Consider the following 27,161-nt stretch of genomic DNA (forward strand, 5'->3'; position numbering starts at 1 on the left):
TCATCCCCATCCTCATCCCCAAACCCAACGGGTATACAACTTTTGACCCATCCCCATCCCCACCGGATAACGGGTATTTTCTTATACCCATACCCATACCCATTTTTTTATTGTTCCATATATCAATTAAATATTTTTTATAAAAAAAATTTAAAAATCACACAAACGGAATCATGATACTATCAAAATATTCAATATTAAAATAACATACTCTTTTTGATTTTCATGATGTCAAATATTAAGAAAAATATTATAATAGTATAAATCTCAAATTAAAGTATCAAATAACAACTAAATAAAATTCAAATAATTATATAAAAGCTAAAAAATTACACATTACTAAAATTTTATAATAACCAAAATATTTATTAATTTTACAAATGATCAGTGGTTTCATTTGCATTCGATCCACCTACACATAGAAAAAAAATGAAAAATTAGATATGATATAATAATTGAAATTGAAAATTTTAATTACTAGAATATAATGTACCTTCTTCATCAGATTCATTTTCACTCATGAGAACATCTTTTCCTTTTAATTTTTTAACACCTACAAACACCAAATGTAGAATATTAGATGAGAATTCACAAAAAATACTAACAAAAAATATTAATAAATTTGAGTAACTTACCTAGATGGTTTGAGTTCCATATCCAACTTCTTGTACACATCAAAGCCTCTATAGTAATATGATGAAGTCGACTACGGTGAGAAGTTAATATCTGACCACCAGTACTAAAAGCAGATTCAGAAACTACAGTTGTTATTGGAATAGCTAAAACATCCCTTGCAATTGCTTGAAGGGTTGGAAACTTTAACCCATTTGTTTTCCACCATGATAGAATATCAAATTCTTGTGTAACCGGCAAATTATTTTCTTCCAAGTAATAATCCAACTCTGTTTTCATAACTGTAGTTCTAGAATTTTTCTTTTTTGCCATAAACTCTAAAAATTCATTCGCATCATTATCAACATCCTTTCCCAACTCCAATGATGTAGCTCTATAAGAAGAAGTTTCATTCTTTTTTGATTGATATTCCAAAACCAAATCATAGCACATTTGACGAATCCTACTAAGTTTCAGATCAAAATCATTACCATACAATTTATAAAAATAATATTCTAACATGTCCATCTTGTACCTTGGATCAAAAACTGAAGCAATTGCCAATATGTTATATAACAAAAAACAAAGAGAATGAGAAATATGTTTTATATATATATATATATATATATATATATTATATTATATTATATTATGTTATATATTATATTATTATGTATATATATATTATATGTGTGGATATCTTATGTTTATATATATATATATAATTATTTATATATATTATATTTTATTATATATTATATTATTATTACTATGTATATATATTATATGTGTGGATATCTTATGTTTATATATATATATATATATATATATTTATATATATATATATATTTATAGATATATATTTATTTTAAGTATATATTATATTATATTATATAATAATATAAATATAATAATATATATTATATTATTATGTATATATATTATATGTATATGCGTAGATATTTTATGCTTTTATATATATATATATATATATATATATATATATATATATATATATATATATTTCTTTTAAATTTTTATAAATTTGTAATGTTATAAATTTGTTTATAAAAGATCTCACTAGTTAAATGATTAATTTGTTTTATACATATATATTATATATATTATATTATATTATTATGTATATATATTATATGTATATTATATTATATTATATTACATTACATGTATATGTGTATATATATATATATATATATATATATATAAAAGTATATTTTATTTATATGTATATATACTATATTATATTATATTATATTATATTATATTATATTTTATGTGTAAATATATTATTTATTTATATATATTGTTTAGATTATTTAATAAATTATAAATAGTTTAGTAATTTAAGCGGGGACGGGTATTTGGGCGGGTATATATATATCCCCATCCCCATCCCCATCCCCAGTTGAAAATTTCGGGTATTACCCATACCCATACCCATACCCAGTCAAAGCGGGGATTCTCCGTCAAAACGGGGACGGGTTCGGGTGATACCCACGGACACGGGTTTATTTGCCATCTCTAACCATAACTGTTTTAAACCTTCAAACACCATAGCAAAGGGTTTGGTTATAGGTCTAGAACTGAAGTAATGTGAGTTCCTAAAGTAAGTGATTACTAGATGTCTTCATTTAATTGAGGCCTGATTTGACTAATGTTTTTTTTTTCTTTTATGTTATTGTTGCTTTTGCCTGTGAATGGGCTTATTTATTTGATTATTTATTTAATGGGCTTCTTGTAGTATCTCTTGGATTATTGCTCGCTCCACCTCCATAATTACTCATTGCATCCCACGTTAATAGAAAGTTCCTCTGAATAAAAATATAAATATGACAATAAAAAATTTAACTACTAAAACAATTATATAAGTATATTGTCACCTATTTTCTTTGTTAAATTCAAATAATATTTGGTCACCACCATCGTTTGGAGTTTAATGTTCAGTAAGATTTGACTCAATGCTTACATCACAAAATAGGGTTATTATGTTTTGTGATTTGTGTTAGATAAATGAATATTAGACGTGAAAAATACAAGGTGAAATTTTTATAAATAAATTATTAGGATTTATATCTAACCTTTTTAGTCACATGCGATATGACACAATATATTAGTTATGTGAAACTTTTTGTTTTTTAAGACAAATACGAGATTTGAATATCACTATTCTATTATAATAAAATCTAAGGATTTGTATAAGACTAATATATAATATGTTTACTATTAAACAAGATTGTTATTGTCTTTATCGATGACATATCTGTCTATTCTCATACTCATGAGAAGTTCCTTAGAACAATTTGTTAAACTCTCTAAGTATGAAATTTGAATGGTTTAAGTGAAACTTGTAAGATGTGTTATATTACTCAAAGGATTTGAGTAAATTTCTTCAAAATAAAGAGAGTGTTACACTGCAAACATTCTAAAATAATATATTTAATTATTATTGTGTCGTTTGAATGAGTATAATTTTTTAGAATTAAATCAAAGGTGGACTAATTCTCCTATTCACGTGATATTAAAAAAAAAAACACTGAGATTAATTACTATACGGAAGATAATTATGTGTTATGAAGAGAAAAATGACGCGGTAATACTTTGTTGAAGTAATTTAACATTTCAAAATTTATATTCAATCATTTGCTTAATTAATTACATATGAATTATTTAAACCGTGAATTAATAGGTATGGTAAATAATTTAATTTTAAATACATTAAATAAATACATTGAATCTTTAATAAAAAAATGTATTCTGATTTTGAAAATTGTTTTCATAATAAAATTTTAGTCTGTGCAAAATATCACTAAACTTAAAACGTTTAATCGTATTAAAGAAATTATCAAATTTAAGAAAAATTGTCAAAAAGGTGATAATTCAGACGGGATTAGTTATAAATGAGTTTTACAAAAATGAATTCAGACTTGGATGCATCTAATTTTTGTTTGATTCATTGATTGTAAACAACAACAAAAAAAAAATTCTGAAGGGATTACCAAAAACATGATGAAACCTATATATAACAAATTCCGAGAAAGAGGATGGATGTAAATTTAAAAAAGAAAAAAAAAACAGAACAGTGTCTGTTATGCAGATACAAATAAGTGCTTTTTAAAACACAAAAAGTTAAGCAAAAGGGGATATGTTGGATTAGACCTCAAAATAAAAACCCTAAAGAGAAGGATTTGATTGGTTTGGAAAGAAAAGTTGTGCGTGAAGTTGATTGTGTGATTTGATGAGAAGTGGGTCCAAACGGTTTCTCGCTTTCCCATTAAGAAACCGAAACCAACCGTCTTGGACACTATGTTCTGCGCCAAACATATTAATCTTAAACTTCTTAAGATTTTGGTCTTTGCAAATTCCTAAATACCAACTCTGTCCTTTTCTTTGAGACCAAGCCACCTCCACTGTGGATGGTATGATATCATGTCCACTCAAACATGCATTTAGGGTTTCTCTCTTTCTTTTTGGTCACTAATCACTTTTGTTTATGGCAAAAGCAACTAAGAGGTTGAGTATGGTGAAAACTCTACGTGAGGAAGCCTCCACTCAAATCAACCAACGATTATAATTATTTTCTAGGTCTTATTCCCATCACCACAATTAAAATTTAAAATGTAATAAATTTATCCTGTTAACATCATGCCACTTCTCAAACAATACCCATTCATAAAAATAATATTTGCATGTACATAAATAATACATTCAACAATATATATGTAATTTTATTCTTAAAAAAATTTTCAAAAGTGGAGAGAGATGATACTTATACATTTGTGCATTTTTCTCATCTAAGACGGTTTAGTAGAAAGACCACATATACCTTTGAGTATTTTTCTCGTCAAATCAAGTTCATTCATTTGGAATTAATCACACATTCTTAACACAAATAAAGAATATTAAAGATCAGGATGATAAAGCATGAAACTTCGGTCCATTTCGGCCTTTTGTGTTTTTTTGTTCACAAATACAATTTGAGTTGATTCGTTCCGCAATTTAATATTAAATTTATTTTTCTGACCTGCTATTTATTGGATATGTGAGTTTGCAGACTGACCGTATTTGTGGTGAGTAAAATAAAATTTTGTATGATGACCAAAATAAAAACATTTTAATTTTTTCATAATAATTGATATTATTTTTCTATCGAAATAATTCTAATTAACTTACCTAATCAAAGACAATAAACAATAACAATAAATATTGTAGCTAAAGTACATCAATAACATGTCACCTTACAAGATAAGTACCTAAAGATGCATAGAAAGATATTTTATATTAAAATACTAAAATCATTATCTTATATACAATAGTTATACATAAACATAATAATAATAATAATAATAATAATAATAATAATAATAATAAAATGAACGTATAGAAATAACATGATGAATGATGTGATAACTAAAAAATGAAAATATTTAATTTTGTAAGTGTGCCAACTCACTTCGCTCCACCTCTATCTATAGTATGCATAGGCTGCAGATCTATACAGACAGGCCTGTGCAGACCAACAACATCTCAACCTGTTTCACATTTTTTTATGCAAGTCTGTGAATCAACTCACTTTATCTTTTCGAATTGTCATCTCGATTAATGATAAGGGGTTTATTGTCTATAATAACTTATACAGGATTAAAAGGTACAAAGATCCAATATGAATAATGTTATGGAGTGAAGAAAACAAAAAATGACACCAACTCATTCCAACCAAAAAGACGAACTCTGGAGAGATAATGAAATTAATTATATTTTTATATGTAAAATTTTTAAAAAAACTTCAATCGTTATTTTGTTCAATTCGGTGTGAGATATACATGTGATAAAGGTAAAATTAAATAGTATTATATACGAGAAGAGGATAAAATATTTTTTTTATTTTTTTTATATCTCCATTTACTAAACTCAAAATTTAAAACTTTTAGATGTTATATCAAATTAAAAAACTAGAAAGTTAATATGGTATTGTTGGAGTAAAATTGAGTTTAAAGTTTCACAATAAAATGTAAAATTCAAGTCCATTAAAAATAAAAGAATATGATTTCAAATAATTCGTTAGGCTTCAGTGTATACTAAAACTGACTGAGAATAATTAAAAAAAACACTATTAAACTTTATCGACAGTTTTAAAAAAACTTTATACTTATTCTCAAGATTTTGTAAATTTGTTATATCTAAAATAACCGTGTTATGTTTATATTTCTACTTATTACTTTACTATTGGTCTTGTTGCCAGTAATATCCGGGATAAATTTTATAATATTTTTATTTATTTACATATAAACATATAAGACAATAAGTTTATCTTCATAAACAAAATATTTCATTTATGAGATATTTACCTCAGTGCATGGATGATTTATTAATTGCAATTTTTTTTACAATAAACTACTATATAAATAATAATTATAAATTCAATGGCTATTTAAATTTCGTTACAAAAATGTTAGAAAATATGTAACAAGTATTCATAAAAAAATATTATGAAGACTACTATTTTGTAATTTTTTATTATAAAAGATATACCATATATGTTTTAAATTTGGATGAGACATTAAACACTATTCTCAATGAAATATAATGAGAATGATAATGGTAACACAACATGTATGACACTAATAAACAAATTTACCGAAAAAAAAGGGTTATGATGAACATTTATGGTAAAAAAGTATCAATGTCAATATATAGGATTTAAAAGTATTAAAAAAAGGTGAAATTAGTATCATTTAAGACATTGAGATATATTTATATTTTTGTATTTGTATTCACAGTTCTAAAACAAAATATTGACATTATTATAAATTAGAACGTTTGCATTTAATTGTCAATTTATTTTATATTAAATACAAATGTGTGATCAGTAAACATATTAAATATTGACATTATTATAAATTAGAACGTGTTGAATTTAATTGTCAATTTATTTTATATTAAATAAAAATGTGTAATCATTAAACATATTGGATATCTTTGTTATTTTTTCGAAACATTTTGAAAATAATTTTGAGATGTTAGAGAAAAATGATTTTACATTTAATATTATATAAAAAATGAATATATAAATAACTATATTCTTAGGTATTAGTGGGATGGTAACGGATCGGGTCGGATGCGGATAGTGTCTATAACAATCCAATTCGAAACAAAAAAATTTATCTGCTATTTGTTCCACTATTTTGTGTTGGTATTCATTTAAAAAATATCTACAGATATTTTAAAAATAAAAATTTAATTTTAGTTAAATTTTACTCCAAAAAATATAAATTTAATTTAATTCTAATTTTCTACAAATAAATATATATAAATAATATAATACTCATATCCAACTCATTTATAAACGAATATTAAAATATCCATCATCAAAGAATAAATATTAACAAATGCCACCGTCACACATATTTTCTACAAATTACTACAAACACAAATATTTTTTCCGTCCGAGATCGAGTATGTGGTGGGATTATGGGATATACAAATAAAAAAGAAAAAAAAAATGTAGAAAGGGTAACACAGACATTTTATAAAACAATCCATTCTTCGTTGAACATAGGGAATTTTGAGGATTGTTCTGTTCCAATCCTTGCAGTTTTGGGTAAGTAGAGCAACGGAGAACTCTTAATTTTTTATTTCGTTAGCAACAATGATCTAGCTTCACGCGCCACCAGCACCCAAACTCCACGGTGAAGACTTCACAAGCAATATTTAATTGGGACCCAGTTTCTTACAGGAGAGTGTACATCACGCTTCAAAAAACACATCAGCATGTTATATTTACATTAATATTTGTATTTAATAACAATAAAAAATAAAAGGGTAAATGGGAAAAAGAATTGCAGAGCAGAGTGTTTGTTTGTTATTGTTGTGTGTGCCGGGGTGATACTATATAAAAGGAGAGAGAGAAAAAAAAATTAAAGGGGAAATAGAAAGTGTAGAACAGTGACTCTTCTTGTTCTGCAAGTTTAATGGTGTGTGAGAGTGGGCACAGTACACCCTCCTCAGTAACGGAATGAGAATGTTTAATCTTTGCATGCTTCACCAACTCCTCACAGATAAAGCCCAATCACCCAGATGTGATTTTTTTTCTTTTTTTGGTTTTCAAATGCAAATGCGATTGTGAGTCCCATCAGATACACGCCACCTTTGATTGTTCTACCCTACCCTAACGAGGTGGTTTTAATGGCGTCTTTTTCTTTTTTGGTGCTGTTCTTATGTGGTTTCGGATCCTCTGAGTGAATCACTTTTGTTGTTTTTTGTTTTGCTTTTGGTGAGATGGCGAGAGAGACCATAGAAAAAGTGAGAGGGGATGGGGAACTGGAGGATGAGTTAGAAATGCTGCTGGATGAGATCCCTCACGCCACATCGCACAATCGTCATCATCTTCGTCATCTCTGTCATTCCAATCGGCACAGACATGGTGTTGATGTCGATCACCCCGATTGCGTTTTCGCTACGAAACACACACACTATGGTAACCGTCACGGTTATGCTAACAGTGTGTATTACGATGATGGCTTCAAATCCCCCATGAGTGGGTTCTCTCTACAATCTGATGATTCTTCTTCCAGTTTGTTCTCAATGTCTCCTCCTCCTTTGGAGGACCTCAAATCCAGCTTGGCTTCTAGGAGCTCCTATTATCCCAACAGCCATCACGACAATCTCTACCGCAATTCTGTGATCCCTGATTGCACTGTGAAGCTCAATGAGACTGAGAGGTTGGTTCATGAACTAGGTCTCTGCTCTAATTTCAGTAAAATGTGCATTGCTGATAATACACACCAGAATCCTAATTTTATTCCGTTTAGCGATTATGTTAATAATCTTCCCAACACGTGTGGTGGTGGGGACTGTGATAATTTTGGAAGAAGGTTTAGTGATTCTGTGGGGTTTCAATTCCCTGTAACTAGGGCAAGGAGTTCTGTCGCTGGTGTTACTTCAGCATTGTCACGATTGACTCGGGATGATAAAATGAGTAATCTATTTGGGTCATTGCAGTCTTGTCCTAGGTTGCATGAGCACGAAATGCTCTCTCAATTAAATGGATTCAGTGGTGGTTCGATGGATTCTCGTAGGCGTGGAAGGCCGCTGATGAGTAACTACTTTGAAAGTGAAAGTGTGGTGCCCAAGATTTCTGGTTCCTTGAGCCAAAATCCAACTATTGATGCTGCTTCACTTTATGCACAGAAATATGGAATTAACTTATTGGAAGAAAGGGGTGTGTCAAGACTGCCCAATAATTCCGTTTGTCCTAACTTAAAGCCTTGTATGAGTGTTCATGAGTTGCTGCAGTATGGCCTTTCTCAGCCTAATGCAAGAGTTGTGCCACTTTTGAAATCTAGAATTCCCCGAGGAAATCTTGATGCTATTAGAAGTGAGGGGAGTTTCATTATACAGGGGGAAGGTTTAAATTATGTTGCTAGTAGGGTTTCGGATCATTCAAGGTGTCAGCGTGCTGTGCTCGAAGGTGGCTTTGCTAAGCAGCTACACCCGTCCGAGCTAGACATCCGACACCAGATTGTAGGATATGAAAATCCCAGGAGTCCCAGGAATGGGTGCACATTCCCTATGCTACCTAAGTATAATTCCCTTGCAGAAGCTCGAGGGTCGTTATATTTAATAGCCAAAGATCAACATGGCTGTAGATTCCTGCAAAGAATGTTTGATGAGGGTACACCGGCAGATGTTCAAATGATATTTAGTGAGATAATTGATCATGTAGTGGAACTTATGATGAATCCTTTTGGAAATTACCTTATGCAAAAGTTGTTGGATGTATGTGATGAAGAACAGAGGATGCAGATCATACTTGTGGTTACACAGGAGACAGGGCAGCTTGTCAGAATCTCTTTAAACACTCACGGGTACTTATGCAACTTATGATAGCATTGAAATGATATATTGACTATCTGATGCTGAATTTGACTTTACCTTTTATCTTTTTCCAGCACTCGTGTGGTGCAGAAGCTGATTGAGACTCTCAAAACTAGGCAGCAAATTTCATTAGTTGTATCGGCTTTGCAACCAGGATTCTTGGTCCTCATCAAAGATCTTAATGGAAATCATGTGGTTCAACACTGTTTACAATGCCTAAGCAATGAAGATAACAAAGTATGACTTTTACTTCATTCTCATTGATTTGGATTTGGATTTATCCTACATATGATAGTTATGGGTTAACAGAAATTGATCTTCTTAAATCACTTGTTACTATGTTTTCTTCGAGCTTTTGGATCAATCCATGATAACTGTACATATTGTGTGAAAAAGCACTTTGGTTGTCTGCCAATTTCATTTCGTTCTCAAAAGCTTATATTGCTTTTTCCTGGACTTGCAATATTGTATACTGATGTTCTATTAATTGAAATTTCAATTTTATTGCATCCTTATGCTTAAATTCGTATGCATGATGAATAAAATTTGAGAAGGCTTTTTTTCTTTTTGTTATATTAGTGAACTTCTTAGTCATTTTTGAAAGGAGAGGGATCCCAGAAAGCATTATGGTTGCGTGCTGTTCTGCATGATAGATAAATGGAACAACTTGGCCAAATAGTTCAAACTATCTTGTGTTAACCTGATCAGGAACTTGTTTTTATTATTCCTACCTATGAATTATTTGGTGAAAATTGTGTACTCATATTTCAGATACGGCCCACTATGTAGAATAATTATGTTTTTTAACTGGACTATGACTTTACAAGCTATAGTAGTAATACCAAGTTCATTATCTCAGATGGCTAGTTTTGATACTTGATATTAAGAATATACATCATGGTATCAAAGCATTTGAAACTATTTTTTATGATCACGGACTTGACACTCTCCTCTTGCACACGAAAGAGACTAAGACAATTTTAAATAATTCATTTTACATTACCATGTCTGTTTGTATTTTTTTTTTCTTTTCAGAAATACAAATGCAGTGACGTAATTGCTCTTTTCGTGCTTTTGCTCTTTATTGTTCTTTAACATACTGTTCTATTTTTCGAGATAGAAATTTTCATCGCTCTTAACGCTGGAAATTCAATGTAGCAGTAGGTTATAGAATCTTGTTAGAATTTAGGTTTATATTTACATACGTGAGACTATCAAGAGCTTATTTAAAATAATGGTTGCATGAAAATGCTCATAAATACTAACGGTTTGCCATTTGAAACATAGTTCGTTATGGGCTAAAAACTTCAAGATTTAATCCAAATGCACTCGTCTGTTGGTCTATACAGAGGAATAGGGCTTATGACTGTGGTTGATGTTGATTATGCTGTGGAGCATATTGTTAGTGTAAGGCTACGTATTTTATGCAATGAAAATGTTGCACAAACTAACAAATATCTGCTAATTGATTCAGGCAGATCACACTGTCACAGATGTAATTTCTTGATGTTCGATGAAATTGCATAAAATATAAATATTTTGTTGCGGAAGAGTTACATTTCCCATTCTTGGCATTTCAGTTCATATTTGTTGCTGCTGCCAAGTATTGTGTTGACATTGCCACTCATCAACATGGGTGTTGTGTTCTACAAAGATGCATTGGTCATTCTCGTGGGGAGCTTAGAGAACATCTGGTTGCAGAAATATCTACTAATGCACTTCTGTTGGCTCAAAATCAATATGGGTAATTATTTGAAGCGTATGACTTCAAGTATTAAGTATATTAAATCTTGCATTGCATGGATATTTTTTTCCATTAAGCCTGTCTACCTCTTTGCCAACAGATATTTTTTTTTTCCTGGGACAAAGAATCTTAGCTGTAGCAAATTGTCTCTAGTTATTGGCAAATAAATTCTTAGCCTATGGACATAATTTGGGGAAATTTATAGGTGGGTGGTCATGGAACATTGTTTTGTTTACACCTTATGCACATGATCATTCCATGTCTATATTGGAGATGGTGCAACTATGGAAGAGAGAATGTCAAATAATTTGACCAAGGGGGCATTTTTTTTTAACATATATTAGATTTAAATTTGAAATAGAAATCCATCTGTGATCATCGGTTTTTTTTTTTTTAATTAAGCCATTTGTGAGACTCCTTAAACCAGATGGCACACTACAATCCACTTGAAACTGGCGTTTTTCTCTGTTTGTTCCTGTCCTGTTTTATTTTGTTGTGTTTTTCTGCTTTTTTCTGTGCTTGGGACGGGCGATTAACGAATACATTTTTAGTGGAGGGTTTATCTACAGGCAGGTATTTGGTCATATTTAGAAATAATATGGCATTTTGAAACTGAGATAAAATTTTATTTACCTCATGATTTTCCACTATATGATCTATTCATTCTTTTTGTCTTCCACAGAAACTATGTTGTTCAATTTATCTTGGACTTGAGGATTCCTTCGGCGACTACAACTTTAAGTTTGCTATTTGAAGGTAAATATGTGCACCTGTCAATGCAGAAGTTCAGCAGCCATGTCGTTGAGAAATGTCTTGCTGTATTCAATGATGAGAACCGATCTAGAGTCATTTGTGAACTACTCGGTGCTCCTCACTTCGAACAGTTGCTTCAAGATCCACATGCAAATTATGTTGTTCAATCAGCTCTTCGACATTCTGAGGTTTGTAACATGACTGCTTTATATTCCATTCTCTTCTATCTGCGTCCTATATCCTTAAGTGCATGAAATTTCCACACTAAGCTTTTTGAGGCTTTGTCAATGAACATTTTTATTCCTCTCATATACTTGCTCGGTATTTATTTTCTCACATTTTCCCTTTACTTCTAAACTAGGGCCATCTGCGTGATTCACTAGTTGAAGCAATTGAGTCCCACAAAGCAATTTCACGGAATAGCCCATATTCCAAGAAGATTTTCTCGCAGAAGCTTCTGAAAAAATGATTCACATTTCTCCCCTTAGCAAGTACTGTTGTTGTTCTACTATAAAATTCATTTTGGAGTTTACCACTGAACAAATGCATTTCATGGTTATTTAACTGTTAAGTTGGGATGCTAATAACCATACAAAGGAGTCAGTCTGTTTTGAAAAACTTATCCTTCTGCTCAGGATAATATGTGAAAAAATGGAGAAAAAGAAAGAACAGAAAATTTTGCTCCCATCTAAATTTTAGACTTTTGAATGTACAATTGTTGTCTTGGATATTATTATCATCCTGTTAATTATGGTATTCTCACTGGCTGGTAATGTACAGTGTATAATATTAGGATGTTCGATGTTACTGTAAAATACTATGAAGAATCTCTCAGAATAACTTCCCTGGTCTTGTGTGCAAGGGAATGAATTATGACTGTTCTCTAATTGTATTTACAATTATTATATTATAAATTCCCTGTTCTTAATTTTAGAACCTCATTTGCTGCTAGAGAACTGATATTTTTATATTAGAAAAAGTAGAAAACATCTACTGAAAAATTCAATAAATTAATATTTTAATTATATAATTTTTAAAATCTTTTAAGTTAAAATACTAATATATATTATAATATTTTTAGAATAAGTTGTCAAATTAATGTTTTTATTTTAGAGAGTATCAAAGTTTTTTTTTTTTTCTGTTATACACTAGCCAAGGATAGCATGCCAAGAAATATCATTAAATAAAAACAGTAGCATCAAAAAGGCCAGAACAAATATTTTAACCTTTAGTCTGAATAATAATAAATTCAGGGAGAAACTTTTACAACAAATCTATTCAAGGAGTGAGCTCTATTGACTTAAACTATTACATAGGTATTTTCATCCCCGTAAAGAAGATATATAACAAAATTTATGTTCCTGGTTAATTAATCTAATTTGACTATATGTTTTGAAGACTCCATTTAGTTTTTAAAATCTACACCCAATTTAAATGAAAACCCCAACATTGTTGTGTTTCTTTAGTGGATATACAGGAGAAAGTTGGAAATTAAGAGTTGTAAATTCAATGAGTTTTGAATCATAAGTTAATTATATATAAAAAACCTTACACTACGTTCAATCCAAAGAAAGTGAGTTTGTGGGGTTTTTTTTTTTAATATAAATTTAATCACATTCCAAATTTGAATTCCTCACAATCTACTTTTTAAGTATAAGTCTCCACTTTAAAAATGTTTTACCTATGAGTCTTCTACTCACATAGAAGTCTTCATAAATGACATCAATGATTCCTCTTATAGATATATTAGATAGAGTTAGTACCTAATATGGAAAATGAAAATATAATAAGTTTTGAATCATAAATAACCTCATGTATGAAGTCTAATATCACTTCCAACTAAAATGTTAAGACATTAATTTTTTAATTTTGAGACTCTAATATGGTTGATATAAATTTTTTTTATTGAAAAGGTGCTAAATCCATTTCTAAATGTTTTTTTTTTTTAAGAAAGACGTCATCTTTTATGTAAAGAATGAAACCAATTTGTGATCCAACACTTGTTTAATAAGTTGAATATAACAAAAATTGTTTATTTATTTGTATTTAATATTAACAAAGTCCAATACTTAACAACTTATTACTTATGAAGTTATAGATTCTTTTGATGAAAGGAGGAAAATGGAGCTATAGAAAACTCTGTTATTATATTTTAATTACTTTTTTTAGAACTCTTATTTTACTCATTTAACATTAAATTAAAAAGAGTCATTTGATTTGGTTACTTATATCAAGATAAATTCATTTGATATATGAACTATTTGCTTCTAATTTTAATCATTTAGATTGTTTAATGTTCTCACATTTTAATGAAGTTGACTTTTCAAATTTATTTTAAATTAATTAATCTCTATATTTTTATCAGAATAATACATTTATTGAAGGTGTATTGCTATTTTGATAAAAAAAATTGTTTCAAAAAACTATATCTCATACAGGTGAAAGGAAGTATCTAGACTAGCTTTATTTTGTAAATTTACCAGTGATAGCTTATTTATAAGAAGATGTTTGATTATAAACGCGAACAAAAATGTATGAACAAAAATAGTAAAGCAATAATAACCCAGCAGAAAGACGACATGTCTTACTACACAACACAACAAAAGGTGTTCACATTGACACATAATACCAAACAAATAACTTTTGTCCATCAGAATTTTATTATTTTATTATAGATTATAGATAGCATTTTTTTGTTATATTTTAGTTGTACAATTTGACTATTTAATAAATAAAAATAATTTATTTATTTAATAAATAAATGAGTAAACAATTTTTTTCAAAATAATTAAATCATTTTATTTTAAAATGATTATCACATGATTTTTCAATACCATTTTCATAAAATCATATATTTTTTAATTGGATTCTTTTAATATTTTTAAAATTATATTATTTTAATATAATAAAAATATAAATACACATGTACATCTGACCTGTGTATGTATGTGTAATGGCTAGTATTTATAACAACATTGTCTGCATATTTATTCTAGATTATTTAGCAAGGTGGCTAAAAATCTTATTTCCAGTGACTTCAAATATTCTTTACAACAAACATTAAAAACAATTTTTATTTGTCATAGATGTTCTAAGTGAAGGGTTTAGCAAAATATAAATTGTCAGAAATAATTTCATTGCAAAATAATCTTAAGGACGAGACATAAAACAATAACTAGTTTTGCCGAAAATATTGCGATATGGAATACAAATAAAAAATATCTTAAATTCGGTAATTTTCAATCCAAGTTTGTAAGCAGTAAACTGTGTGCTTAAAAATATGTATATATATTTATTAATTTGGGCTTTGATCCCTCGAAATATACATATTTATATATGCAGGGAGGAGGTTCCAAAGGCGCAAAACAAAGACAAGTGGCAATGATGGTTGGATTGGAGTATCGGCACGTGCCTATGGCATTGTTAGTGGGTACCCGACACGTGTGAGGTAACGGAAACTAAACTCGTCGTGGACCAATAGAAAGACAGTAACTGATCGGATCTCAAGCACCCACCTCCCATCCACGAACCTTATTTCATATCAATCTAAGTGCCACGTGTCGGTTTTTGCGTGATACCTTTTGGCCACATTAATTAATTAAAAACAATATTATTTTTAGAGAGAAGAAAATTGTGGGCAAGTTCAAGTTGGACAGTAAAGAAGGGTCTGGAAAGGAATCCCCACGCGTGAGGTGAACAGAGCACGAAGCCTTCTTACTCCAATTTCTTGCTGTTTTCTTTCTCTCCCTTTTCCCAAATTCTGCGATTTCAAACCAATTTTCATCCTCAGGTCAGTTTCAATTGCTTTACTTTCTTTCGTCATGCTGATTTCTTGTTTTGCTAACTTTTTCCCTCTTTCTTCTTTAGTCTTTGCATGCTCTTGTGTTTTACTTTCATCCATACCCAAACTAACCCTCAAAAGGAAATACCTCCTCAACAGAACTTCTTCACGCTTCTCTTCTTGAACGGTTTTCTTTGTAGTCTTGTAGGATGTAAACTAGACCAAGGTGGTTTTAAATCAATCTATTTTGTCCTGATTTGCAATTCCTTATCAATATTATGGTAATTGTTGTTTTTCCGCAACTAGCAGGTTGTTGTCACCTCCACATGCCTTCTAATACCTCTGATTTTTATTTTCTAATTTCTTTGATTTTAATTTTGGTATTTTGGCGTGTTTTAGGATAACTTAGCAATTCGGTAGGGGCAATGTTTGTCAATTGAGGGAATGGTGAAAATGATATTTCAGTTTTCTGGATCTTCAAATTTTGGGGTGTCACTCGCTCGTTTTGTGTTTGGTAAAGCTGATTTTTTCTGGATTGCTGGTGTATTTTAATGTCTAAATTCGTAGTAAGTTGCTAAATAAGATGAAGTTGTATGGATTTTAGAGTTAAGAAGAGAACAACGGTGGTTGATTGACAAGTTGCCATGAGGGCCTTAAGGGAATGAGATTCTGGGGATAGCGAAAGTTCAGCATAGGAGATGATAATTACAATAAGAATATCCTTAGATTGTGAGTTCTTTTGTCAAACTAGGCTGGTTAATGTTTTTGCCATGGTCTACTTTACCATAAAAAAGAAAAAAAAAAGTTTGTCAAGCTGTTAAAACTTGAAGCAGCCTTTTATAATTTTGAGACCTAGTATGTATAGTGTGAGACGTAATGCCAGCTATGTATTTTTTGAACTAAAATACAATATTAAAAATTTTAAATTATTGACAAATTACTTTTATATTCAAAATTTCCAAATTTGGTGTTATCGTACTTATAGTAAGCAGACATGAGGAGGTTGGTATTGGTAATTTCTAATGGATATAGAGATGGGGGATATGCTGCCTGTGTGGTGGTGGTGGTGATACAAGTACTAGCGGGCCTTGCTAAGTCTCACAATGCCGTAGCTAGTGTGTTGGCCTAACATTAAGAATTCACTGTTGTTGCTGTAGCCTTTAGGTATTAATGGTAATTTCTATTCATAATTTTTAAGCTCCATGCATATACAAGCGCTGATTAGCATTGATGCTGTTTCAGTGATTTTTCAAACTTATGGTTTAAGAAGTTAAGCTATGTTTTTTACTTGGCATATTCTGTTATTGAAAAGCCACCTTTGGACTTTGATGGCAGATATAATTAAAGTAGCATGATATTGGATCAACCAGTTGAATGTATCTTTAATGGTGGATAAAAAGTCTCAGCGGAAAATCAAGCATCTGTATGTACGAGGTATAGACGATTATAGTTAAATTCAACTCCAGTATTTTAAGTATAATATTCTTGTGCCATACTAAACCCGTACAGTGCAATGACTTGTATTCATTTTCTCTGGTTCAAATTCCAATCTTTGCATCATGCAGAATATATATTCGGCCCTACTTCCTTTCCTTATAAGACATCAAGGTACCATATGTTTTCTTGAGGTACCTATTTATAGTTGTCAATCAAGTTTAAGCAAGGAAACATCTATCCCAAACTTGTTAAGATTGTTAGGATCTGTCTCTAACCCTAAAACAGTGTTTCTTTCTAAATTTCACAGTATAAGATAGAAACTAACTTCACTTCTCTACTAACTAAAATAATTTACAATGTCATTACTGTGTTTCACTGTTTAAGTTTGTTCATTTCACATTTAAAAATGATGGTCATATGCAGACATGTCTTTGCTAAGCATGAGTGCCTTTTTCTGCTTTAACTAAGATTATCTCCTTCTACAATCTTTATTGAGATAATCATATAGGTTAGATGCTATTTTTCTTCTACTTATGCCACACTGATTAAAATAAGTTCCTGTGATTGGTTGCTTTGTGATGTCACATCTTTGGCCATGTTCCCCGAGATTTTCATTTCTTTATACATCACCGTAAAGCTATGCACTCAATATTGAACAGTTTGTTGTGAGCTGGAAGAAACATGGCTGTACTATAGCTAATACTCAGTGGCAGATGTATGTGATAACTGAAGAATATTCTTTTGTTACTTGTATAATGTGAAGTAGTATTGCTATTTCTGATTGAATATCTCTGTTATATGAAATGAACTTTCTGTCTGTAGCATAATCTTATTAGCAGGCTGTTGTGCAATCCAATCTCAAAACAGCTAGATATGAAGATCTGGCTTGGTAATTATTGATAAACTTCTGAAGTACTAGCCTTGAAAAGCTAGATGTTGATTGGTCATTGGTGGTGGGGGTAGCTGATGTTACAGTTAATTTGAAGTGCACAGTACTTTTTAATGGTAAATTTGAACCCTAAATCTGTATGACATTTCTTCTACTCTCTGCTTAAATCAGCACCACATTTTTCCTTATTTGAATAGCCAGTATCGATCTCGAGTTAGGCTTTTGTTGAATTTCAGTTTGAATCTTCAATGACAAGGTTCTTGTTTTGTGAGGTGAACATTCTATTAAAATTTATTCCATAATTTATCCTATTTTATGAATAATGGAAAAAGTTATGGGTTGTATTGTTATTTATTGTTTCCTCTTTCCTGCCAATTCCAACAGCGTGGTGGGGGTTGTACTTGTATGTGCTTTAACAAATTTATATGTCTCATGCTTGTTATTTCTCTCTTTATCAGGTTTGATGTCTTATGTTTATCTATTTATTACAATATGTGATGCCTAGTTATTTGAGTAATTCTCCTTTATTGTGCCTTTGTTTTACAGCTTGAAGATAACGTGTGGGATGGATTTGGTGAATGTGATGATCACACAGTGCCCCATGCTGGTGACAAGCATAATAAACAGTTAACAATACAGGGAGATATCTGTAAGGATTCACTTCATATCGGAAGTAGTGATTCCGCTAATAGTTATGGTACTCAGGAGAAGGAGGAATTGTACTTAGAAAATATGACTCAGAAAGAGAAAATGCTAGAAAAGGATTCTTGGTCTCATGCACCCGAAGCTGTGTTTTCTTCTCGTGTTGGTGACTCAAGTAAAGAAGCCAAAAGGCCAACTTTGGATGACACTGGCATGTCTGATCACTGCTTCAAGAGCAGCAATTTAGATTCTGGAGGATGTGAGCTATGTGAAGATGATACTATCTTGGGAGACAAGTGTGTGGTTGAAAATGACAGTGTCTGTCAATATCCAATCAATCACATATCCCAAGCTGACAATGAACTCAGTTTTCTTGATAATGATGGGTGGCTAGATATAGGAAACTTTGAAGATGTTGACAGGATGTTGTAAGAAATTCTCTTTTTTGGCAGAATTTTCCTTATCCTTTATTTTGAAATGCTAATCAATTCAGTTCAATCATCTTTTAAAATCTAAATATCACCTTTTTAAATTTCAGAAGTTGTGATTTAACGTTTGGAACTGGAAGCCTCAACAATGAAGAGGAGTTCTGCTGGCTCTCATCTTCTCATGGTGCTGAAGGTTCTGATGATGCATTGAAGTCTGATTTCAAGTTTTCATATGCAGAAATGAGTCCATTGAAAAGTATATCAGATTATAAAATGGACTCTAAGGAAAATATGGTAGGTCTTTCGAAAGATTCCAATGAAAGATCATCTCCTGTTGATGAAAAAAACAGTTCTCAAATGGATGTTATTGATGATAGTGTCCCTGTTCCATTATCAATGTTCAGTGAGAATGAGTCGGATATGAAATCTGGTAATATAGTTGACTTGCTACCGAAAGAAAAGGTTGGTTACCCATTCATTTTATTTCATTATATTTTATATGTTCTGAATTCCCAACTTTTTAATTATGGAGCAAAAACACGTGATGTGAATTCTTTTACCTAAATATGGGAAGTGGGGAGGGGTGGGGATTATTTGAACAGTCGTAGTGGTCTTCTCGAAGGTTTGTGACATAGTAAGTTTTGACACATGCCTTTGACCTGTCATGAGCTTTCGCAGAACTGATTATTTTTGACATTTCAAGGATAATAATGTACTTCTGTTTGATATATATTATGTGTTTTCATGTTACATTACTTTTTATTTGCTGATGAAAAATTGGGCTCGTGACCTTTATGTTATACTCAAAATGTCATCAATTGTTTCATTTCACTTTCAAGGGTAGTTTGTTGGATTTACTTGGTTTCATTGCAAGTTTTAATGGCAAATTGAACTATTCCAAATCCATTTTATTAGGGCGAGCCCTTAAACTGAACTAAGTTGACTCCTAATTAGTACATCACCTATAATTTTTGTTTTACAGCCGCAGAGGAAGCTGCCAAAGCCATCAGTGGGAAGGCGAAAAAACGGTTACCTAGAAAATGGAGGATCTGTTCATCCTTACGCACCTCCAGAGCAATATGCAGATACAAAGCAACCCTTTGGAACGTCTTCCAGTGGAGTTACATCTCTTGATAGCATCCAGAAACATAAGCTGAACATAGATTCTGGTTCTTTAGGCTGTATACAGGCACAAATTCCTGCAAGACTCCCAGACTATAATCATGCTCCAAATCACAGTTCCCTGTTTCCAACTTTATCTGGATCAAGATCTGAGCATGACGGGCATCTGTCTCCTTCTGTGAAAGAGTCATCATATGCGTCAAACATTGAAAGCTCTCATGGTCATTCTTTGGAGGCTGCTGCCTTGAAAACATTTGAAAACAGAGAAAAGTTGTACCAATGCTGTGATGGACCTCCGTTAAACAGCAGTTTCAAAAATGATAATACGCCAAATCAAATACCACTTCATAGTCCAGGTTCAGCTCAGCAAATAGGGCACCGGTTTGAAAATGACAATGAGGGTCATAGTGAAGTCCAGGGAGTCAGCCTAGGCTTTTCACCAGAAATAGATTCTTCAGCAGTGCAGGAAAGCTCATCCATGGGCTCTGTTCTGGACCAAACCTCACTTGAAGCGACTAGCTTTTGCCACCTTCAACAGATCATGGATCAGGTATCTGAATCTTGTTCAAGTTTGGTCCTGTTTGTTCTTTATATATATATTTTTTTTATCTTGAGAGGAATGAGTATATTATATTTATCTGCTCAACATTGAACTCTAAACATGTATTGAAATGGTTAGCTTTCATTTTGACCACTAATACTTAGTAAGAGAAATAGCATTTAAGTTTATAGTTTATCAGTTGGTAATGTTTTATGTGCAAATCAAGAAGAAGAATTTTATCCTCCCAGGCAGATTCCTTTTCTGGGGTGAAGTATTTTTTCAAGACTAGTCATTGGTTTAAGTTTGGCATTGCCATCCATGTTTTTTTTAACATTCTATTACATATAAAGTCATTATGTATTTTCTCCAAGGGGTATTGGATCGGTTTATTAGATATATGAAGTCCTTATCTTGCACCCCCCTAATAACTAGAGCTCTTAGGGGAGAGTTGATGACAGTTTGGCATGGTTGAATTATTGGGCATTTACAGATCTTTGAAAAAAAACCCTTTGATGTAGTGTTTAATAGCAATTACCTGTTCATGGTGTATAACACACTTCCTCATTGATTCTGGAAATATGAAAGTGATGTCTGAAGAATGATAGCAGCAATGATTTGGATGTACCCAAAGTGTTTGCTTACATTAGGGTGTCAGCCTAAGTAAGTGTCGCTTCATTGATTGTAATTGTCTATCACATCACACCTAAAATTTGCTTGATTGCAGTTGGATATTAAAACCAAACTGTGCATAAGGGACAGTCTATACCGCTTGGCTAAGAGTGCGGAGCAAAGACACAACAATTCAAATGCTAATGGTTGCATCGGAGACAATGAAGCATGCAAAGCAATGATGGTGCAGGATGCAAGCAGGTATTGCTCACTTTCTTCGCTTCAGACTTATATTTTTCTTCACAACAAGGTATGACATGATTTAGAATGTTCGTAGTTTTGTATACTACGTATCTAGCCTTTGTAGTGTTTCCAAAGATGTATTATGCTATTATTTTATTCACGTACTTACGTTATATTATTTTTTGGATCTATCTCAAAATACCATGTTTATGAATTAATGTTTTGGATAACACATAGCTTCATTCAGGTGTACCGGATTAATGGACATGGAAACTAACACAAATCCCATCGATCGGTCTGTAGCACACTTACTGTTTCACAGGCCTTCAGATCCATCAATGTTGCTTCCTAACGAAACTTTACCTTTCAAACCCGGAGCCACGGTATGCTTTCATGAATTTTTGACATTTTAGTAGAAAATTATAGTTTGGTCCAATTCTCATTTTCTAGTTTAATTGGCAGATACATCATGGATCAGTGATCAATCTACCGGTAAAGACTGAGAAACAAGTCTGTCAAGAAGATTCTTCAGCCGGATTGGAGAACAAGTTTTCCGGGGCAAACAACACCAAATGAAGGTGAAACCAGAATTGACAGGTTTCGTTGTACAATTTTTACTTTTCCAATCATCGTCGTACATGATGATGTATAATTATTTCGGGCTTACTCGGATCCCTTAGTTAATTTTGTAATTCATTTTTGCATCGAATGCCATAATACTGATGTAAATTTGTGCTAATCGTCATCATAAGGTAGCATGCATATACGATGATTTAGAGCAGTGCCACGCTCGCAATTATTTTCATCCGAAATGTCACTATTATCGCGCAGCCCACTAACTCATCAAATTAATCTGAAAGTAGTCTCTCTTGAATGTACCATTTATTTTTCTGGAATGAATCATTTCTGACCTTTTTCAATAAAAATTGTGAGACGTGAAGTGGATGCGAAGACCTTCAATAGTAACTCTCCTTTTTTATTTTTTGTAAGCTCTACTTATTTAAGGTTCTTCTGTTTTTTTAATTTTTTTTTAATTTTTTTATTGTCTGTCACTGTTATTTGTTTCCAGATTACCGATTATTGGACCCCCTAGTGACAACTTTTAATCAGAATTTTACTGGATTTAAATGTGTTCAACCCTTGAAAGTCCGAAAGTAATTGGGTACAGTACAAGATAAACCAGATCAACCAATTCATGTACAGTACAGGATACAAGATAATTTTATTTTTTATTTATAATCTATGGAAATATATAAAAAAATTTCTTTTTTTGTGTTCACATATCAAAATAGTTATTTTATTTTTAAATATAATAATTTATTAAATTTTTAAAAATTGATCGTTACTTTTACAAGTGTTTTATAAGATCGGATCTCTCTGTTTTTTTTCTGTCTTTATTTATTAATAGTTATTCTTTCATCTGTTATTGTATATTTCACTCCAATTTTAATAAATATAATTTTAATTTATATATTAATTTAATAATATTATAATATTATCATCTATTAATATAATACGCATATTTAAAAAATCATACACATAGGCGTGATAGTGCCTGTGTTTACATTTATAATATATAAAATGAATTGTGCACATTTTACTTTAATCTATTTAATGCTATTTTATTCATTTTTTTGTCTATTTTATTGTGCAAATAACTATGCCAAAACTCTTCTTATTTTTTTCTTATGCCTTCTATATTCTCTTTTCTTGCACATCTCATTTTTTCTCTCACTGTCGTGTTTTATATAAAATTAATATACACATTCATATGTAAGGTGCTAAAAAGATATAACAATACATTTTAAATCAACAACATAGAATAATATGATAAAAATCATACATTATTGTGGCTATCTTACCACCAGTATATATTATAAGTATCGCCTGTTTTATAAGAAATATTGAATATTTTTATTTTTATTTTTTGCTTAATTTATTTCAACTAGAAAGGTGGTAGATAACTTGCTTTATGCTAATCTTGTTGTATATCTTTTAGTCACATGTTCATGCAACAGGGCATATGATGAAGTATTTCTGTATATTTTATTTCCTCAAAAGGTTTTGGGAGAATTTTTTGGGCCATTAGGAAATACTGCTGTATATTTTGGTCATGAGAAAACAGAGAAAAACTTCACCATAGGAACATTTTCCCAATGTTTCCATTATTATTCGGCTCTAGCAGAAAACGCGTTTATGTTACTCATTTTTAGTCTGGCATGATCAACTTCCCTAACATGTGTCCAAGATTATAGGATTCTATTAAACAAATAAAATCCAAAAATTTTTGAAAAAACCTTTTCCCATGTGATAAAGCACCATCCAAAGAGAAGACGGAAATACATGAGATGAATCAGATCAAATAAATGCAGTTTCTTCTGTAGTAAATCACAGGATAAAAAAAAAGTGGATTTAACAGTTTATTTTGAGAGAGAAACAAACATGCATAATAATGTGTAACTTATTATGATCAATGCACACTACCTTCATGTTAAAACAAGATTAAAAGTCAAATGTGATATCTAGATAAGATTTGCAAGCTCTCATAATCTATCTTTCGTCTCCAATCATGGAGGTACTGGTTGAAAGGGAATCATCAGTTAGGGACCTATCCCCAGACACATCGTCATCATCTTCAGTCATCACCGGGGCCTGTATTTTCTCCACTTCTCTCGTCACCTCTCTCATCTCAGGGCGCTTCTCAGGGAACCTCTCGATGCAACGCATTGCAATCTGCAACAACCTCAGCATCCCAGGAAGTGCACTCTTTTGGCCAGATATTTCTTTGTCGAAGATCTCAGCCGTCCATTCTTCCCTCACGGCTCTGTGAACCCAACTGCACAAATCCACGCCATTGGTTCCTTGTGGAGCCGAGTTAATAGATACTTTCCCGGTTAGAAGCTCTATCAAAAGTGAACCATAGCTCCACACATCGGATTGCATTGTCACCTTTCTTGCATACCCATATTCAGGTGATTTGTAAACAACCATGTGCTGAGCTGCAATCGGTTGTGCTATCAAGGAGGCAAGACCGAAGTCAGAAACAAGAACCGCATCGTTTTCATCGAATAGTACGTTTGAAGACCGCAAGTTGCCGTGTGGGACAACGTTTTGGAACTTGTGGTTGAGGTGCAGGTACACCAATGCTCGTGCCACTCCTCTTGCAACCGACAATCTCGAGTTCCAACTGAACGGAGCCCGGTTTCCACCTCTATCTGAAATGCATCAGGTTTTCAGGGCACATAAAGTTTTGTTGCCAATTCAAATATTTCTAATGCAGTAATTGACTATGTTGTTTTATTCAGTATCTGTTTGCTGTTTAGATATTTTTAATTAAGCATCACTAATGTACGCAATAATAAACTAAAAAAATGGAGAAAGTTGATGTAAATCACCATGAAGTCTGGAGAAAAGATTTCCATTTCCTGCATAACTGTAAAGCATGAGCTTCTCATCTCTGGAATGGTAGTAAGCAAGCAAAGGCAACAAATTGGGGTGCTTCATATCAGCAATTGAATTCACTATCTTCTCAAACTCCTCCTTAGTAAATGGCTTCAAGTCCCTTAGCCTTTTCACGACAATGGTAGGTCCTGTATTCAGCATCGCCTTATAACTGTTTCCCAAGATCCCATGACCTAGTGGCTCAGCAGAAGCTCTAAGAAGTTCACCCATTTGAAATTTCTGGTTATGATTAAAGAATTTGAGTTCCTTTCTCTCTTCCACTGTCATAATCATTGTCCCCTCTCCTATCTCTATCTTCTTGTCAACACTGATCTCCACGTCATCCTCTTTTTCTATGACTGTCGGAATCTGCCCCTTCACTATTTTATTCAGCCTTGTGTATGTGTTGTAGTAAAGCAGCAAGAGCAATACAATTGCAAGCAGAAGAACCACATTGATAATGAATGAAATATTCATTAATGAAGGTGTATGAGATGTGAAGCTTGTTGAGATTGATATGGTATGAGGGTTTTACGAGTGAAAATGAGATGAACTGCTAGATGAAACCATTGAAACGAGTGAAAATGGAACTAGGAACCGTTGAAGTTAAGGACATACGCAATACCTAGTTGCAGTGCAGACAATAACAAGGGTATCTATTTACTGATATTCTCCTGAGAATACTAAAATTCTTGTATATCGATGTTTTCAGCCATTGCTGGTATGAAGTTTATTATGACCTTGGAGGTATCAAGTAAATTGGAATGTTGCATGTGAGCATGGCCTTAATAAAAGGTGGTTCTTCTTGTAACTCTCAAACTCAGGACGGCCATTATTGTCCTGGTGTGAGGTTAATGAGTGAGAACTATCCAAATTTTCTAATGCACCTTCGAGAAATGCATACATTATAAACTCTAGAAGATTGGATGCTGGTGCCAGTTTAGTTTATAATTAAAGAAAATTAAGAAGTGGATGAAGTATTTAAATAATAAATAATTAATAGTAATATTAATAATGAACATCTTTATAGAGCGGTCAAAGTGGATTAGAACCTGTGGGTCAACGTGGTTCACCATGGGTTCGGGTCAGATTGGGTTGAAATTTTTTTACAAATTTCAGTACAAGTCAACCCGTGGTGAGTGGGGTTGGCCCATCAACCCGTATAGTGACACACATGATGTTGTACTTTGCAATGTTGGACTGTTTTCTTAACCAAACACATTGGTGGATTGAAAAATGGAAACCTAGCTTCAATTACAAATAGTAAGGAGATTGACGTTGCATCTGAATAAATGAAAATGTTGTAGATAAGTCATAAAGAATGTTTTGATCTTAGATAGTAATTTGTATTTTTATTTATTTATTTTGGTTTGTATTGGAGTTTAACATCATTTTGGATTATATTGAGATTGTATTCAAATTTATTTAAATTTTATTCTGAAATATAATTTCTGACTTAAGAAAAAAATTATATTTTTTTAATTAAGTGGGCTAGTGAGCCAACCCAATTAACTCACCAACCCGTGATAGGTCGAGCTAGATTCTAATTTTTTCAACTCACTAATAAGTGACATGGATTGAGTTAGCCCACTAAATGACCAACTTATGATAGGCTAGGTTGGGTCGGGCTGTCCATTTTGATAATTCTACTTCTATAGTATTAAGATAAGAGAAATATCTTGTTAAGAAGTTACCATGATTTTTTCATAAAGTTCTGAGAAAATCAAAGAAGAAAAAATTTAAATAAACTTTACATGAGTTAAAATTGAGTTATGAAGAACTTAAAAATAAAACTAGAAAAAATTATATGTATAAATTAGTTATATATAAGTTATTTTTAATTTATGAAGAAGGTTTTTTTTTTTCTAAAACTTGCAAACAAGTTTGTTCAATTGTATTTAAATGAAAAGTTTTTTGTTTGGATGGTCTTTGATCCATATTTTAGAAAAAACCTAATAATAAAGGAAATCTTGCAAAAATAATAAGAAAATCATTACCAGCTTGCCGAGTGTCGACTAAGGAGA

The 27,161-nt window shown here is 31.5% G+C and overlaps 3 protein-coding genes across 11 annotated transcripts; 2 read left to right on the forward strand and 1 right to left on the reverse strand.

Annotated features, from left to right (window-relative positions):
* Nucleotides 1-7,531: 7,531 nt before the first annotated feature.
* On the forward strand, nt 7,532-12,636 carry LOC114186842. The gene is made up of 5 exons (XM_028074887.1): nt 7,532-9,497; nt 9,582-9,744; nt 11,088-11,251; nt 11,934-12,192; nt 12,366-12,636. Exons 1-5 carry the CDS (start codon nt 7,909-7,911, stop codon nt 12,471-12,473), a joined length of 2,283 nt encoding a protein of 760 aa, XP_027930688.1. The 5' UTR covers nt 7,532-7,908; the 3' UTR covers nt 12,474-12,636.
* Nucleotides 12,637-15,575: 2,939 nt separating this feature from the next.
* Nucleotides 15,576-22,513, forward strand: LOC114187737 (protein LNK1). 9 transcript variants are annotated; one of them, XR_003605336.1, is made up of 9 exons: nt 15,576-15,794; nt 17,121-17,219; nt 17,351-17,413; nt 18,658-19,181; nt 19,292-19,643; nt 20,164-20,853; nt 21,569-21,714; nt 21,934-22,079; nt 22,159-22,513. XR_003605336.1 is itself a non-coding variant. In XM_028076081.1 (9 exons), the coding sequence occupies exons 2-9, from the start codon at nt 17,211-17,213 to the stop codon at nt 22,270-22,272; spliced, it is 2,034 nt and encodes a 677-aa protein (XP_027931882.1). In that variant the 5' UTR covers nt 15,576-15,794; nt 17,121-17,210; the 3' UTR covers nt 22,273-22,513. The 9 variants fall into 9 exon arrangements, 8 of the variants coding, with proteins under 8 accessions (XP_027931882.1, XP_027931889.1, XP_027931888.1 ...); XM_028076081.1 differs by having other exon boundaries at nt 21,944-22,079; XM_028076088.1 differs by having other exon boundaries at nt 17,351-17,393; nt 21,944-22,079; nt 22,159-22,501.
* Nucleotides 22,514-24,246: 1,733 nt separating this feature from the next.
* LOC114188631 (probable inactive receptor kinase At2g26730) lies at nt 24,247-25,614 on the reverse strand. Its single transcript, XM_028077198.1, has 2 exons — nt 25,092-25,614; nt 24,247-24,911 (listed from the first exon to the last, which is right to left on the reverse strand). The coding sequence occupies exons 1-2, from the start codon at nt 25,612-25,614 to the stop codon at nt 24,247-24,249; spliced, it is 1,188 nt and encodes a 395-aa protein (XP_027932999.1).
* Between the last annotated feature and the right edge of the window lie 1,547 nt (nt 25,615-27,161).

Source organism: Vigna unguiculata, chromosome 6 (genome assembly GCF_004118075.2).
Source record: "Vigna unguiculata cultivar IT97K-499-35 chromosome 6, ASM411807v1, whole genome shotgun sequence".
In the NCBI taxonomy this organism is placed as follows: domain Eukaryota; kingdom Viridiplantae; phylum Streptophyta; class Magnoliopsida; order Fabales; family Fabaceae; genus Vigna; species Vigna unguiculata.

What these genes read in the sequence shown, in the direction of transcription:
- LOC114186842 (XM_028074887.1), top strand. Translation starts at nt 7,909, where the DNA reads ATGGCGAGAGAGACCATAGAAAAAGTGAGAGGGGATGGGGAACTGGAG. An exon ending in TAAGCAATGAAGATAACAAA is followed by an intron (nt 9,745 to 11,087) that starts GTATGACTTTTA and finishes TTGGCATTTCAG; the next exon opens with TTCATATTTGTTGCTGCTGC. An exon ending in CAGCTCTTCGACATTCTGAG is followed by an intron (nt 12,193 to 12,365) that starts GTTTGTAACATG and finishes CTTCTAAACTAG; the next exon opens with GGCCATCTGCGTGATTCACT.
- LOC114187737 (XM_028076081.1), top strand. An exon ending in ACTTGCTACCGAAAGAAAAG is followed by an intron (nt 19,644 to 20,163) that starts GTTGGTTACCCA and finishes TTTGTTTTACAG; the next exon opens with CCGCAGAGGAAGCTGCCAAA. An exon ending in CTTTCAAACCCGGAGCCACG is followed by an intron (nt 22,080 to 22,158) that starts GTATGCTTTCAT and finishes TTTAATTGGCAG; the next exon opens with ATACATCATGGATCAGTGAT.
- LOC114188631 (XM_028077198.1), bottom strand. Translation starts at nt 25,614, where the DNA reads ATGAATATTTCATTCATTATCAATGTGGTTCTTCTGCTTGCAATTGTA. An exon ending in TCTTTTCTCCAGACTTCATG is followed by an intron (nt 24,912 to 25,091) that starts GTGATTTACATC and finishes GATGCATTTCAG; the next exon opens with ATAGAGGTGGAAACCGGGCT.